The 13869-nt window shown below is 55.9% G+C and overlaps 2 protein-coding genes across 5 annotated transcripts; both read left to right on the top strand.

The window, feature by feature from the left end:
• Positions 1–150: 150 nt before the first annotated feature.
• PARP3 (poly(ADP-ribose) polymerase family member 3) lies at positions 151–6063 on the top strand. 4 transcript variants are annotated; one of them, XM_059161048.1, is made up of 11 exons: positions 151–307; positions 922–1158; positions 1752–1877; positions 2089–2277; positions 2487–2619; positions 2779–3005; positions 3267–3413; positions 3607–3693; positions 3956–4133; positions 4917–5072; positions 5514–6063. In XM_059161048.1, exons 2-11 carry the CDS (start codon positions 976–978, stop codon positions 5681–5683), a joined length of 1596 nt encoding a protein of 531 aa, XP_059017031.1. In that variant the 5' UTR covers positions 151–307; positions 922–975; the 3' UTR covers positions 5684–6063. The 4 variants fall into 4 exon arrangements, with proteins under 4 accessions (XP_059017031.1, XP_059017029.1, XP_059017033.1 ...); XM_059161046.1 differs by having other exon boundaries at positions 969–1158; XM_059161050.1 differs by having other exon boundaries at positions 972–1158.
• A 5564-nt stretch (positions 6064–11627) lies between these two features.
• GPR62 (G protein-coupled receptor 62) lies at positions 11628–13752 on the top strand. The gene has a single exon (XM_059161057.1). It carries the CDS (start codon positions 11903–11905, stop codon positions 12992–12994), a length of 1092 nt encoding a protein of 363 aa, XP_059017040.1. The 5' UTR covers positions 11628–11902; the 3' UTR covers positions 12995–13752.
• Positions 13753–13869: the final 117 nt, after the last annotated feature.

Consider the following 13869-nt stretch of genomic DNA (forward strand, 5'->3'; position numbering starts at 1 on the left):
ACGCGTCAGTCCCCTGGGCTGCTCTGGCTGTATCCTGATCAAGTGTCCACCGGGCCGTGGGACAGGCTGCTGGCCTCCGCCTGCCCAGCCTCTGACTCACTTGACTGGTGGCCAGATAGCTGGAAAACCACACCCCCACCCCGCGCTGCCCCTGCTTCTATCTCTGGCATTTGTAGGGAAATCACTCCCCAAGTCATGCCTAAGTTTACAGAGGGTTGCTAGAGAAGGCCCTAGACCTGCAACTGCTGTGGGGGTCCTGATACTAGACCTGTGGCTGCCAACTCTCCCAGGTCCCTGCTTCTCTTAGGTGAGTGCTCTGTGATCCTACCTACAGCCCTCTGCAGGGCAGGGCAGGACCAGGTGTGACTGGTGCTTGCCCTAGAGCAGTTCAAGGCCACTGGTCTCAGACCCTGACTGGCACCCCAGAACTTTTGGACCCTTTGGGAAGGGTTTCTGGGCCACTGGGTACCAGTGGGTACCACTGGGTACCAAGTTCTACAGGGACAGATCTGCCCCAGGAGTGTGGCTCTTGGGAGCGGCTGTCCACTCTCCTCCATAGTTGGGATGACTCAGCCCAGTAACCATGCCAGGTCCATCTGAGTCAGCTGAGAAAGGGAGGAGCAGGCAGTAACCAGAGGGAGGAGGAGCCCAGAAGCAGGAAGAGGTTCTCTTTTCACTTTCCCTCCCTCTTCAGAACACTGGATTGCTAGAGGGTAGGGAACCATTCTTCCTTGCCCCGAGGGCAGACTGGATGGGGGTCCTGGCCTGGGTCTTGTAAATGGGAAAGGGAAAGGGGACTGATGCAGAGAGTTGGTTTTGTTTCTGGTCTGGGTCAGGGAATGGGGAAATGGGAGGCAGTGGGAGGGGGCTGTCACCAAAGGGCAAACCCAGACAGGGGCAAGTTGGTATTATGCCAGTCAGGTGGGACGCAGAGGCCATGAAGCCTGAGGGTCCCCTCTGTGCCCCAGAAGAGCCATGGCTCCAAAGCGCAAGTCCCAGGTGCCACATGAGGGCCCTGACAAAAAGCAGGGGCGGCAGGGGGCAGAGGAGGAGGACAACTTCCGCTCCACTGCCGAGGCTCTCAGAGCTGCACCCACAGAGAAGCACACAGTTCGAGTGGACCCAGCATGCCCACTCAGCCACAGCCCCGGAACCCAGGTAAGCTGTAGTCTCCATCCAGAGTTGGCGCCTACTCCTTTCAAATACACTCAGACCTGTTCCCCTCCTCACTGGGGCTTGGATCTGGCCAGGTAGCTCACCGTCCCAAGTAAGCTGTGTCCCCCCAAAAGACCCCAAAGGTCAGGTAGAACTATGTCCTATCATATCCAGGCAGGTCATTTCTGCTCTTCAGACTCCAGGGCAAGCCCCTGAGCTTCTCCAGCCTCCCCTGCCACACTTAAGGCAGGACTTTGACCTCCTCAGTCTTCCCAGGACTCACCTATATCCCCTAAAGCAGCCCCACAGGGCCGTGTCCCCCTGAGATCCCTTGCATGGCAGGGCTGTATTCCTGTGAGACCCCCAGGGAAGAACCAATGTCTCCTTCTGATTCCCTGACATACGGCACACCCACATCCTTCTAGAACTTCCCCCAACTGCCTGAGTTTAATCATGTCCCCTCAGATCGGGTCCCCCAGGGCAGAACCAGACTCAGTGCCACCTGAGTCCTGTCAGCATCAGACCCCTGTCCATGTGCAGGCAGGTACCCTGTCCCACCCAAGGGCAGCCCACTCCCCACGCCCCTCTGGCCCTAGGTGCATGAAGACTATGCCTGCACCCTCAACCAGACCAACATTGGAAGCAACAACAACAAGTTCTACATCATCCAGCTGCTGGAAGAGGGTGACCGCTTCGCCTGCTGGAACCGCTGGGGCCGTGTAGTAAGTGCCGCCACCTTCTCCCCACCTCTCCCTGCTCGACACATGCGCCCTGCTTCCCAGTGTCTCCACAGCTTACTTGGCTGCTGACTGTACCCCCTTTCCACCTGTGACTGCCCCGGAGGCTCTTGGCACGGGGCCCCGCCGAGCAGAGGCCCACCAGTGCTCATAGCCAGCCGGTGGCAGGCACATTCCTGAAGGCTGTTGGTTGCAGGGAGAGGTGGGCCAGTCAAAGCTCAGCTACTTCAAGTTACTGGAGGATGCAAAGAAGGACTTTGAGAAGAAATTTCGCGACAAGACCAAGAACAGCTGGGCGGAGCGGGACCACTTTGTGGCCCACCCGGGCAAGTACACGCTCATCGAAGTGCAGGGAGACGATGAGGCCCAGGAAGCCGTGGTGAAGGTGACATGGCCAGGAGGGTGGCAGGGCCTGGGACAAGGGAGGGGACTGGTAGGAGAGACCCAGCCAGTTAGCTTCTACCACTATCCAGTTGTGTGACCTTAGGCACAGACCTCCCCTCTCTGGCCTCAATCTGACCGATCTTTCTCTAATGCCAGGCTCCGCTCTGGCTATGCCCTGCTGCTCCCACCAGCCGTGGCCTTTCCCCCTAGGTGGACGGAGGCCCAGTGAGGAGCGTGGTGCAACGTGTGCGGCCCTGCTCCCTGGACGCGGCCACGCAGAAGCTCATCACCAACATCTTCAGCAAGGACATGTTCAAGAATGCCATGACCCTCATGAACCTGGGTGAGGGGAGAGGGGCCAGGCAGGGTGGCGGGGGCCCTAGGAGACCCGATCTGAGGGGACATGATTAAACTCAGGCCATTGGGGCCAGGCAGGGCGGCGGTGGGGGAGCAGGGCTGCAGGGCTGAGTGTCCCCCGGCTCTCTGCCCACCCCACCCTCAGATGTGAAGAAGATGCCCCTAGGGAAGCTGAGCAAGCAGCAGATCGCACGGGGCTTCGAGGCGTTGGAGGCCCTGGAGGCTGCGCTGCGAGCCCCGGCGGATGGTGGCCTCAGCCTGGAGGAGCTGTCCTCCCACTTCTACACCGTCATCCCCCACAACTTCGGCCGCAACCGGCCCCCACCCATCAACTCCCCTGAGCTCCTGCAAGCCAAGAAGGACATGCTGCTGGTGAGGCTTGGGGGGTCGGACAGGTAGTGGGGCAGACGGACAGACGGGGCAAAGGAGATGGAGGGGACAGATGATCAAGAAGGCCCAGGGAGATGGATGGAATGGGTAGCCGGAAGGACAAGGGAGGGGAAGGCCAGACTGATGGATGGGGTGGGGTGCACAGGTGGACAGACAGGTGGGGTGGCCACCATCCCAGTCATGTGGGAGGGAGGATGCTGGCAGTCACGTGGACCCACAAGCCGCCTGGGCCCATCACTCTAGGTGCTGGCGGACATCGAGCTGGCCCAGACCCTGCAGGCGACCCCCGAGGAGGAGAAGGTGGAGGAGGTCCCACACCCACTGGACAGAGACTATCACCTCCTAAAGTGCCAGCTCGAGCTGCTGGACCCAAAGGCACCCGAGTACAAGGTGGGCCCGTCCCCCAGAGTCACTGTCCCTCTGCCCATCCGCCCTCCCGGTATGCAGGGGAACGGCCTGCCCTGCCCTTGGCCTTCTGTCCCTATGCCCGCAGGGCCTGAGGAGAGCTCTGGGACCAGAGGTGGCAGTAGGGGTCTGTCCACACATCTCCCACCCTCGGCAGCCAGCTCTGCTTTTCCTGCAGGTAATCCGTACCTACCTAGAGCAGACTGGCAACAGCTACAGGTGCCCGGCTCTTCAACACGTTTGGAAAGTGAACCGAGAAGGGGAGGTGAGGGAGAGTCCCCGCCAATCCATTTTCCTCACTACCTGCCCCTTACGGAGATGACCTTGGCTTATATGCCCATCAGCATGTTGGGCTGGCAACTCATCAGCTTCTCCCAGGCCCAGGTCTTCTTGTGCACGCGTGTGTGAGAGTGTGTGATTGGCAGGAGGGGCCCTGGGCCTCAGTCACACCCTCTGAATGGCAGGGAGAAGCATCTGAGCTTGGATAGCGTGACCCTCCCTGTTCCCCACCACCACCCCCACCCCAGGGAGACAGGTTCCAGGCCCACTCCAAGCTGGGCAACCGGAAGCTACTATGGCATGGCACCAACGTGGCCGTGGTAGCCGCCATCCTCACCAGTGGGCTCCGTATTATGCCTCATTCCGGTGGCCGCGTTGGCAAGGGCATCTATTTCGCCTCAGAGAACAGCAAGTCCGCCAGCTACGGTGAGCTTATCCCACAGGGCCAAGACCCCAGCCAGCCTGGGACACGTGGGGGAACTAGCACTTACACAACTCACAGTGGATCCAGGAGAGGAATCTTTGAGTGGCTTGACCAGAGCGCTCAGCGGGGCATCCTGGGGACCGGGGGCGGGGCAGGGTGGGGGACTCAGAGGAAGTACAGCTGCACAGAGACAGGTGAAATGCCACGACGAGCTTGCCAGGCACAGGTGGGGGTGAGGAGGGGTGGTGAAAGAGGAGGCTTGGAGGTCAAGGAGCTAGGAGGTGACACAAAGCCTGGGGGGCTACAGCAGGTCAGGACCTCTGCACACAGCCTGATGATAAAGATCTGAGCTATTGCCTGGGGTGTGCGGGAGCAAGGGTGGGCAGGACTGATGTTCTAGGGTATCCAAGGTTGCCTAAGACCAAGGGGTCCAACCAGGAGGGAAGAGGAGCCTAAGAAGGAGTAGAGGGTGGTCTTGGGAGAGCCAGTACAAGAGGGGTCCCAGGGTAGGGGGTGGAAGATGCCACTGGAAAAATCAGCAGAACATGGCAGAGAGAAAAGGCGTCTCCCTTGGATTTGGTCACTGGGAGCCACTGCTGACTTTGGAGTGGGGGGCAGGGGCTGCAGCCAGAACAAGAGGGTGTTTTTAAGGCTGCAGGAAGAGTGGACAGTTTTCTGGGCTGGGTCAACAAAGCCAGAGGAAATAGTAACTCAGCAAAGCAGGGGCCAGAGAGGCAGGTAGGAGGACCAAGCTCTCCATGCATGAGCTTCCCTGGGCCCCCCAGTTACTGGCATGTCCTGCGGAGCCCACCAACTTGGCTACATGTTCCTGGGGGAGGTGGCACTGGGCAGAGAGCACCACATCACCGTCGATGACCCCAGCTTGAAGCAGCCACCCCCTGGCTTCGACAGTGTCATTGCCCGAGGCCACACAGAGCCTGGTGAGTCCCGAAAACCTGGACGGGCCTGAGGATAAAGGCCTGGGGCTGAGCTAGGTGACCAGGATGCCTTCAGGAAGGAGGTGGGCAGGGAGGGGGCTGTGGAGAGGGGGAGAAAGAAGCAGGCTTCCTTACTAGTCATTTACTTTATGGCTGGATAAACATTTGATGCTTCAACATATCACTCCTGAGCATCCAGGAGGGCTTCAAAGAAAAGGTGTCAATCACTGAGCATTAAAAGGTAAGTAGACATTTCCCAGGCAGAGAAATGGGGCAGATATTCCAGGCAGAAGGCCCAGCCTATGTGGTGGTCTGGAGATTGCAAGGTGGGAATGAGCAGGTGTTCCCCGTGGCAGAAATGGACAGCATAAGGGGCAGAACTTACTGGTAAGGCCAAGGATTGGGGACCCTTGAGTCACCCATGGCCCTTGCTGTGCCTTGCAGATCCAACCCAGGACACGGAGCTGGAGCTGGATGGCCAGCGAGTAGTGGTGCCCCAGGGCCGGCCTGTGCTCTGTGCAGAGTTCAGCAGCTCCCGATTCTCCCAGAGCGAGTATCTTATCTACCAGGACAGCCAGTGTCACCTGCGTTACCTGCTGGAGGTTCACCTCTGAGCTCGCTGCCTAGTCCTGTCCGCAGGGTCTGCTGGTAGCTAAACCATCAGCCTTAACCTTCCTGCCCACCCTTGGTGCCTCCAGATCTCCCTCTTGTGTCCCAGACAATGATTCCTTCCCCAATGCTTGCTGGCCCTGGCATTGCCATGGTCCCAGATTCTCGCCTCCTAAGGTCATGGGTGTGATGGACTGCTGTTAACTGGGGCACAGGCACAGCCACCTGTTCAAGGTGGAGGAGCACAGGCTGAGAGTGGGTGGAATCCCACATCCACCTGGGCTGTCCACCTTGACCCAGATCATCTGTCTGAGAAGTGCGAGCACCAGGGGAGGCTGAACTTCAAGCATATATAGCAAGTTTATTAAATATTATATCCACCCACTCCCTGACCTCCGCTTGTCTGTGCCACAGCTGCACTAGATATGGGCCTCCTTCTCTCACTGGGGACCCACCACAACACAAAGCACTCCAGTCCCACTCTAGGGAGCGAGCAACCACAAGGGTGATGTGGGACATGGACATACACACCCACCCACCCACACACACACACACACATGTCCATCTACGTCCATGTCTGCAACACCTGGCCTCTTGATCATTGAACCTTCAAAGGGGACGCTGACCAGTTTAGAACTATTGGATATTTGGGGACCTACCTGGTGATTCTGCCTTTTAGCCCAGACAGCTTGGCAAATCAAACATTCTTCAGGTCTTGGCACCGAACACCCACATGTGTCTTATATGCGACCGTTATTAACAAGTTTGGCATATAGCCAAGGGGTACCGCTCTACAATCATGACAGGCACGCCAGCCACCCCCTCCCAGGTAACCCTATCCCCAAATGGGAATACGGGTACTGGAGAGCAGGTCCGGGTCCGATCTGGGATCACACACTGCATTTAGTTGTTATGCCTCATGTCTAAAACCATTCCCGGCCCTTCTTTTCCCTTCATAACTTTGACATTTTGATATGAGAGGGGACAGACTAGTTGTACAGAATATCTCGAGATTTGGGTTTGTCTGGTGTTTGGTCATGGTCAGTTTCGCGCATTGCATTTTGGGCAGGAATGTGACCTACGTGATGTGTCTTTGGGGCAGTATACCCACGGGGACAAGTCCCATTCTCGGTCGTGTTAATTTCGATCTCTTGTGACATCCACCAGCTGTCTCCACCTGAAAGTCAACCATTTTTCCTGTTTGTAATGAATCCGTAAACCGTGGGAAAATATTTTGAGATGTAAGCGCCCTGTCCTTCCTCAATTTTCACCCACTAGCTTTAATATTCATCGATGATTTTTAACTGAAATAGACGACTTAAATCAATTTTTGCTAAGATGGTTGCAAACGGTAGTTACCTAACTCCCTCGTCTCTTTTATATTCATTAATCACTATCCCCTTTCTTCATGACCCATATGGACTTGTGGATTCTTATGCAATGGGTTATAATCCATTACTGTAATTATTCTGATCTTCAAAATGTCCCAGATTTTGCCAGCAGAAGGTTTTTCGCGCTGACTCTCAGATCTACATCATTTTTTGAGCACTTCCTTCCTTTCTGGCATCACAAAATGTTCCAAGCTCATCTCGTGCAAACCTGAAATCAGCCATTTCTCCGAGGAGCCCTGGTTCCCTAGAGCAGGAAATGGTATTTAACATCCAAGATTTGGGCAGTAGGTACGTTCCTTGGGACTGCGGTGTCATTGCTTTCAAGGCCTTGTAGCAAAGAGAGCCAGCATATAAGTATATGTAAATAAGGGAACACATCTATCCATGTCTATTTCTCCAATTCCAGTCCAACACTGGAATGGAGTCCAGTCCAACAGAGTTCTTCCCTTCTCCCCCAAATCTATACTTAAAATGCCTCCTTTCTGTCACAGGAACAACCTTGGTTTCCATCAACCTTAATATATTTACTTACTGCTTAATCCCACACACAAAGGAGTTTCAGAATTACTACATCCATACCATTGTGAAAACCGAAGTTTATAAGCTGAGCTCATGATGTACTGAATCTTTCTTAAGACTTATCTTTTCAGCTGCAGGTCAATGGTCAAAGGCACAGTTTGGGCACAAGTTCAAATGTTACTTGGATGGGCCATTTATTTCTCTTCGGTATGGTTGTTCTACACTTGAAGTATAGGGAGGTTCATTTGTTTCTGTTTATAATTAACTCTTAGGGGGTTTTCCTCGTCTTCTTTGATGGGTTTTTTTTCAATACATAGAACATTGACATAGTTCCAGAAAGTCTAATCTTTCGGACAGAAACTTGTGCTCACAAGAGTGTCCTCCTCAAGCCTTTCACTCCATTCCCACCCACCTGCTGTAGTTTCCGGTTTACCCTTCCCACATTTCTTTTTTTTTTTTTAATCCTTCCCGCATTTCTTTGTGCAAATTAGAACAAAACAACAACGAAGATGACAACAACAAAACACCAAAACAAAACAAAAGCAAAAAGCCAAAAAAAAAAAAAAAAAAAAGCTACAAAACATCCTATTATCCCCCCCATTTTTAACTTAGTTGGAATACTTCAGAGGGAGCATAAACTCTCCGCCCCGCCATAGTCTCCATCCCTCCCTGTCGCCTTCCCCCTGTCCACTCTTCTCATTTGCTATTCCCACTTGGTCCTGCTGAGCCCTCCCCAGGCCCCGGGGGCTCAGGCGCTGTCCCAGGCCTGCAAGCCCAGCTGGGCAGAGAGAAGAGGAAAATGGGAAGGCATTGGATTTCCCCTTATTCTGGACCAAGACCTCAAAAATCCAGCTTCACCTCCTAGAGACGAAAGCCCACGTTTAAGTTGTGGCCAAGCACAGAAATGGTGCCTGTGTAGACAGAACCCAGGAAGCAAGTGACCTGGGTTCCAGGTACAACTCAGCTGTGTGATCTGGGACACATTCCTTATCTCTCTGGACACCAGCTTTCTCATCTGAATAATGGAGAATTGGACCAGGCCCTTCAAATTCCAGTAGGAAAGGAGTCAAATCTGGAGGCCCGTGCCCTGGTGGCTACCACCTAGTTCTGTACAATGCTGATCGTGTGCCCAGGGTGGGTTCTAGGGTCCCAAAGACAAAATCCCGGCTCTCGGGGACCTACAGGCAGGGACAGCAGGCTCTAAACAAGCATGTGCAGAGAGCAGAAATTCACTGAGTGGGGAAAGTGCCCCGAAGAAAAAGAAAGCAAGGTAAAGAATTAGTGATGGGAAGGCGGGGGCATTTTAGGAAAGATGGTCCCCAATGGCCTCCTCTCTCAAGCAGGGACCTCCTCTCTCAAGGTGAGGGACCAAGAAGTCCTGGACAGATCTGAGAGAAGCATGTTCTGACAGAGGAAACAGCACACATGGGAAGATCCTGAAGGGGAAACCAGTTTGAGCTACTGGAGGACCAGCAAGATGACTGCTATAGCTTGGAAGTACAGTCAGCAAGGACTGTGAGGTCAGAGGGGTGGAGAGAAGGCCACCTGAGCACCGAGGAGCTGAGACTCTAATCTGATGATGGGAAGCTCTTAGAGGGATGACAGCAGGGTCATGACATGATCGGATTTGTTTTTAAAGGGAACCACTTTAGCTACTCCATGGCGAGTGGACTGGAAGGTGTGTCAGTCAAGATCCAGTCAGCGGGGAGGTGGGTGGGGGATGGGGTAGCTGGCTGATGGGCATGGAGGAGGGCACTGGGTGTTACATGCAAATGATGAATCATTGAACTCTACCTCTGACGTTAATAACACACCATATGTTAATTAACTGAATTTAAATAAAATATATATTTTTTAAAATCTGGTCAGCAAAGCTGAAATCACCCTCGGGATTCCAGACAAGGGGAATCTGATAGAGGAGAGAAACTGAGCTATCAAAGGGGATGGTGGGATGAGCCAAAGATTAGCAAAGATTAGCTGCTACCACCCTTGGGCTGGAAGGATAATTGGAAGGCAGTGGTATTCCACTGTGCAGAGGCCCAGGTCTCTCTGCAGACCCCTCGCCACAGAGGGGGCTGCCTGAAGGAAAGAGAGGCTGTCCTCCGCAGAGGTAGACCCAGAGCCCCAGGCTGAGCATGAGAGGGAGAATACCTTGGCTTCCTCCCTCCTCCCACATTCCAGTCATCCGCTGGTAACTTCTATTGGCTGAATATGTCCAAAAACCAATGGCAAAGGAACCTGGGAAGTACAGTTCCCTGGAGGGCGGAGCACTGGGGAAGACTGGGGAGGGGTCTGGGGACAAACAGGCAAATGACCAGAATAGGGTGCAGACGCAGAGGCCAGGAGACCAGTAGGGAGGATGCTGAAGTGGGTCAGTGTGAGGTGGTGGTGGCTGGGACCATGGGAGTTGTGGTAGAGCAACGTGACCGGATTCACAGATACTGATGGATTGGGTGTGGGGCCTGGGAGAAGGGAGGCATCCGTGAAAACTTCTAAGATGGAGGTTGCTGAGCTGGGGGAGATTGCCAGGAGCATGTTGGGGAGGGCTCAAGAGTCATGGTTCTGTTTTGGACATGGGACATTTACGGGGCCCGATAGTCAAAGTACTAAGGGAGACAATGGAGAGCCTGGGGAGAGAAAGGAGCTTCAGACACAAGCCAAGCCATCAGGGTATAGGTGGGGTGTTGATAAGAGACTGGGTGACTTCATATGCCCCACTGGAGTCACATGGCTTTCCCTGAGCCAACCACGTTGGCTGTGGAGGATGTCATACACGGACTGCCCAGGACTAGGTTTTGTGCCTTATCAGGAGAACGGAGGGTAGGGATCTTGCCCACCCAAATCATAAGCTCTGAGCGTTGGGGATGGGTGGTTTCCTAAAGAAAACTTAGGGTGCTCCTAGCAGAAGGGGACTGGGATAAACAGTTAGCAAACAGCAAAAAGGATTAAAACAAACAAACAAACAAAAAAAAAAAAAACAGGATAAACTGTTAGCAAACAGCAAAAAGAATACCAAACAAAACACAGCAGTCAAGGGGCACCTGACTGGTTTAGTAGGTAGAGTATGTGATTCTTGTCCTCGGGATTATGGGCTCAAACCCCATGTTGGTTATAGAGCCCACTTTAGATAGATAGATATGTAGATAGATAGATAAAAAGTACTCAGCAAGACATTAAAAAACCCCAGCAGTTTGAGATGGTTAACTACACATAGTGTGGTGGGCATTTTGTAATGTATAGAATTGTTGAATCACTATGTTGTACACCCAAAGTTATCTGTAATATTGTATGTCAACTATACATCAATTGAAACAAAAACTGTGGGCTGCCTGGGAGGTTCAGTCAGTTAAACGTCTGTTTATCCCAGGACCCTGGCCATGATCCCGGGGTCCTGGGATGGAACCCCATGACAGGCTCCCTGCTTAGTGGGGAATCTGCTTCTCCCTCTGCCTCTGCCCCTCACTGCCCCCTGCCCCCTGCTTGTGTTCCAGGTCTCTCGCAAATAAATCAATAAAATCTTTAACAAAATAGAAAACAGCTGTTTCCCCAAAGCCTACTTTCATTAACTCTACATGGTATCATGAAGGACCTATTCTGTGCCAAGCTAATCTGGGTTGAAAGCCTACTATGCGCCAAGGCCTATGATCCCCCCCCCCCACCTTACCTAGTTTCCTCTCTGAGACAACTAGCCCTCCTGGAGCCCTCCCTTCAGCACTTGTCTCGCTGGTACCTCAGTTTCCCCTCAGGACAAAGGCTGAATGATCTGATTACTCCCGCTGATGGAGATGAGAGGGGAGAGCATGTGGGGGGCTACTTCCCACCACAGGGAAAGACAGAGCAGGGTGGGGCAGACTCCAAAGCCCACATTCTGATGTCCTCAGACTAGACTCCAGCCTGTGCCTGCTCTGGGCCCCCCTCCAGAGGCACCCGAAGCACTTCCACAGCACAGCCTCCCACCAGCAGCTGGCAGCTGCTAGGACCCAGGGGGCTGGTGCCAGGTCCTGCTCCTCCCTTGCCAGCTCTGTGTCTCTAAAGGGCAACAGCAGAGTGTCAGCCAGTACCATCTCCAGCAGAGGCTGAGTTGCCGGGACAGAGGAGAGAGCTGAAGTCCCAGTCTTGCACCTCTCCATGGGGCCGGCCAAGCCCCTGTGAGAGGATGGCAGCCTGGGCAACGGAGCCAGCGCGGCTGCCTCTGAGGCGAAGGGCCAGAGGAGCAAGGGACAGGTGATGGGAAGGGGGGAGGGCAGATGCTCCGTTTCCCTCTCTGCAGCCCAGCACGGGGTGAAGCCTGAGGGGTGAAGCCTGAGCGCTCGAATGGCCAACACCACAGGGCTGAACACCTCAGAAGTCGCAGGCTCAGTGGGGTTGATCCTGGCGGCCGTCGTGGAGGCAGCAGCCCTACTGGGCAACAGCGCGCTGCTGGTCGTGGTGCTGCGCACACCGGGACTGCGCGACGCGCTCTACCTGGTGCACCTGTGCGTCGTGGACCTGCTGGCGGCCGCCTCCATCATGCCGCTGGGCCTGCTGGCCGCGCCGCCCCCCGGGCTGGGCAGCGTGCGCCTGGGCCCCGCATCGTGCCGCGCGGCGCGCTTCCTCTCGGCGGCGCTGCTGCCCGCCTGCACGCTCGGGGTGGCGGCGCTCGGCCTGGCGCGCTACCGCCTCATAGTGCACCCGCTGCGGCCCGGCGCGCGGCCTCCGCCGGGCCTGGTGCTCACCGCTGTGTGGGCCGCCGCGGGGCTGCTAGGCGCACTCTCCTTGCTCGGGCCGCCGCCCGCGCCGCCCCCGGCCCCCGCGCGCTGCTCGGTCCTAGCGGGCGGCCTCGCGCCCTTCCGGCCGCTCTGGGCGCTGCTGGCCTTCGCGCTGCCCGCCCTCCTGCTGCTCGGCGCCTACAGTGGCATCTTCCTCGTGGCGCGTCGCGCGGCCCTGCGGCCCCCGCGGCCCGCGCGCTTCTCCCGGCCGCGCTCCGACTCTCTGGATAGCCGCCTCTCCATCCTGCCGCCGCTCCGGCCTCGCCTGCCTGGGGGCAAAGCCGCCCTGGCCCCGGCGCTGGCCGTGGGCCAGTTTGCAGCCTGCTGGCTGCCTTACGGCTGTGCGTGCCTGGCGCCCGCCGCGCAGGCTGCAGTGGCCGAGGCGCCCGTCACCTGGGTGGCCTACTCGGCCTTCGCGGCTCACCCCTTCCTGTATGGCCTGCTGCAGCGCCCCGTGCGCAGGGCACTAGGTCGCCTCGCCCGTCAGGCGCTGCCCAGGTCCCCGAGGGCCTGCGCTCCAAGAACCTGGCACCTGCGGGCGCTTCTGCAGCACCTCCGGGGACGGTCAGAGAGCCCTGCTCTGGGCCCTTCCGAAGCACCAGAACGAGCCCCAGATTTGCCAAGAGGGGAGAGCCTGAGCATGCCGGGGGCCACCTGAGAGGAGATGGGCCTCCCATGCTGAGCTGAGACTGGAGAAAGGATGGTAGTATCAGGAGCCCATCCAACCTCCTACACAGTTCCCGGCAGGTGTCCTGCCTGGATTCCTGGCTCTGGAACCGGGGAAAGGGGGCCTGCAGCCTACCAAGAGGCTTCTGGGAGATAGAAATCCTGGGTTCTGGATCCCTACTCTGCAGAGTCTTGTATACCGACCTACCCTTAGCCAGACCCGTGTTCCCATCTGTATCCTGGACTGTCTCTAAGGGCTTCTTCAGCTTAGGTGGTTTGGACACTCACGGAGAGTCCCCAGCCCAAGGAAGGAGAGGAGGTGGGCTGAACCATGAAGAGGACCCTAAGGGCTTACAGCCAAAGGGATGGATGAAGCAGGGCAAGATCTAGGTAACAGCCACAGCAGGAGGAACCAGTGGAGAGACACTCAGAAGGACTTCCCGACATCTGCACCAGGAAGAGGTGGACAAAGATACTGGAACACCTCTGCCAGCCTCTGAAATTGCCCAGAAGGCAACTGGATCAGTGCGGTGCCAGAGGCAGGAGGCTGGACAACAGGACACGGAAGGGCCCTGAAGCCCCAGAACTGGCATGTGGAAGGGGCCAAGACCCAATGGTGGATTCACAGATGGGGTCCTCTGGGGACTCGGCCACACCCATTCTCTGGAGGTTTTGCCAACACCCACAATGTTTCACAGCTTCCTGGTCTCTGAGAATATTTATTCAAAAACAGGGATTGAAAAAACTGTACAGAGTGTCTGCTGCTGAGAATTCGGCCCCTGCCTCCATGCCACTCCCCCAGCTGCCGGCAGGGTCCCCTCTCTGGGTTGCCCTCTGCCAAGCCCAGCCAGTCCATTCCAGTCAAAA

The sequence above is a fragment of the Mustela lutreola genome, chromosome 2 (assembly GCF_030435805.1).
Source record: "Mustela lutreola isolate mMusLut2 chromosome 2, mMusLut2.pri, whole genome shotgun sequence".
Classification (NCBI taxonomy): Eukaryota; Metazoa; Chordata; class Mammalia; order Carnivora; family Mustelidae; genus Mustela; species Mustela lutreola.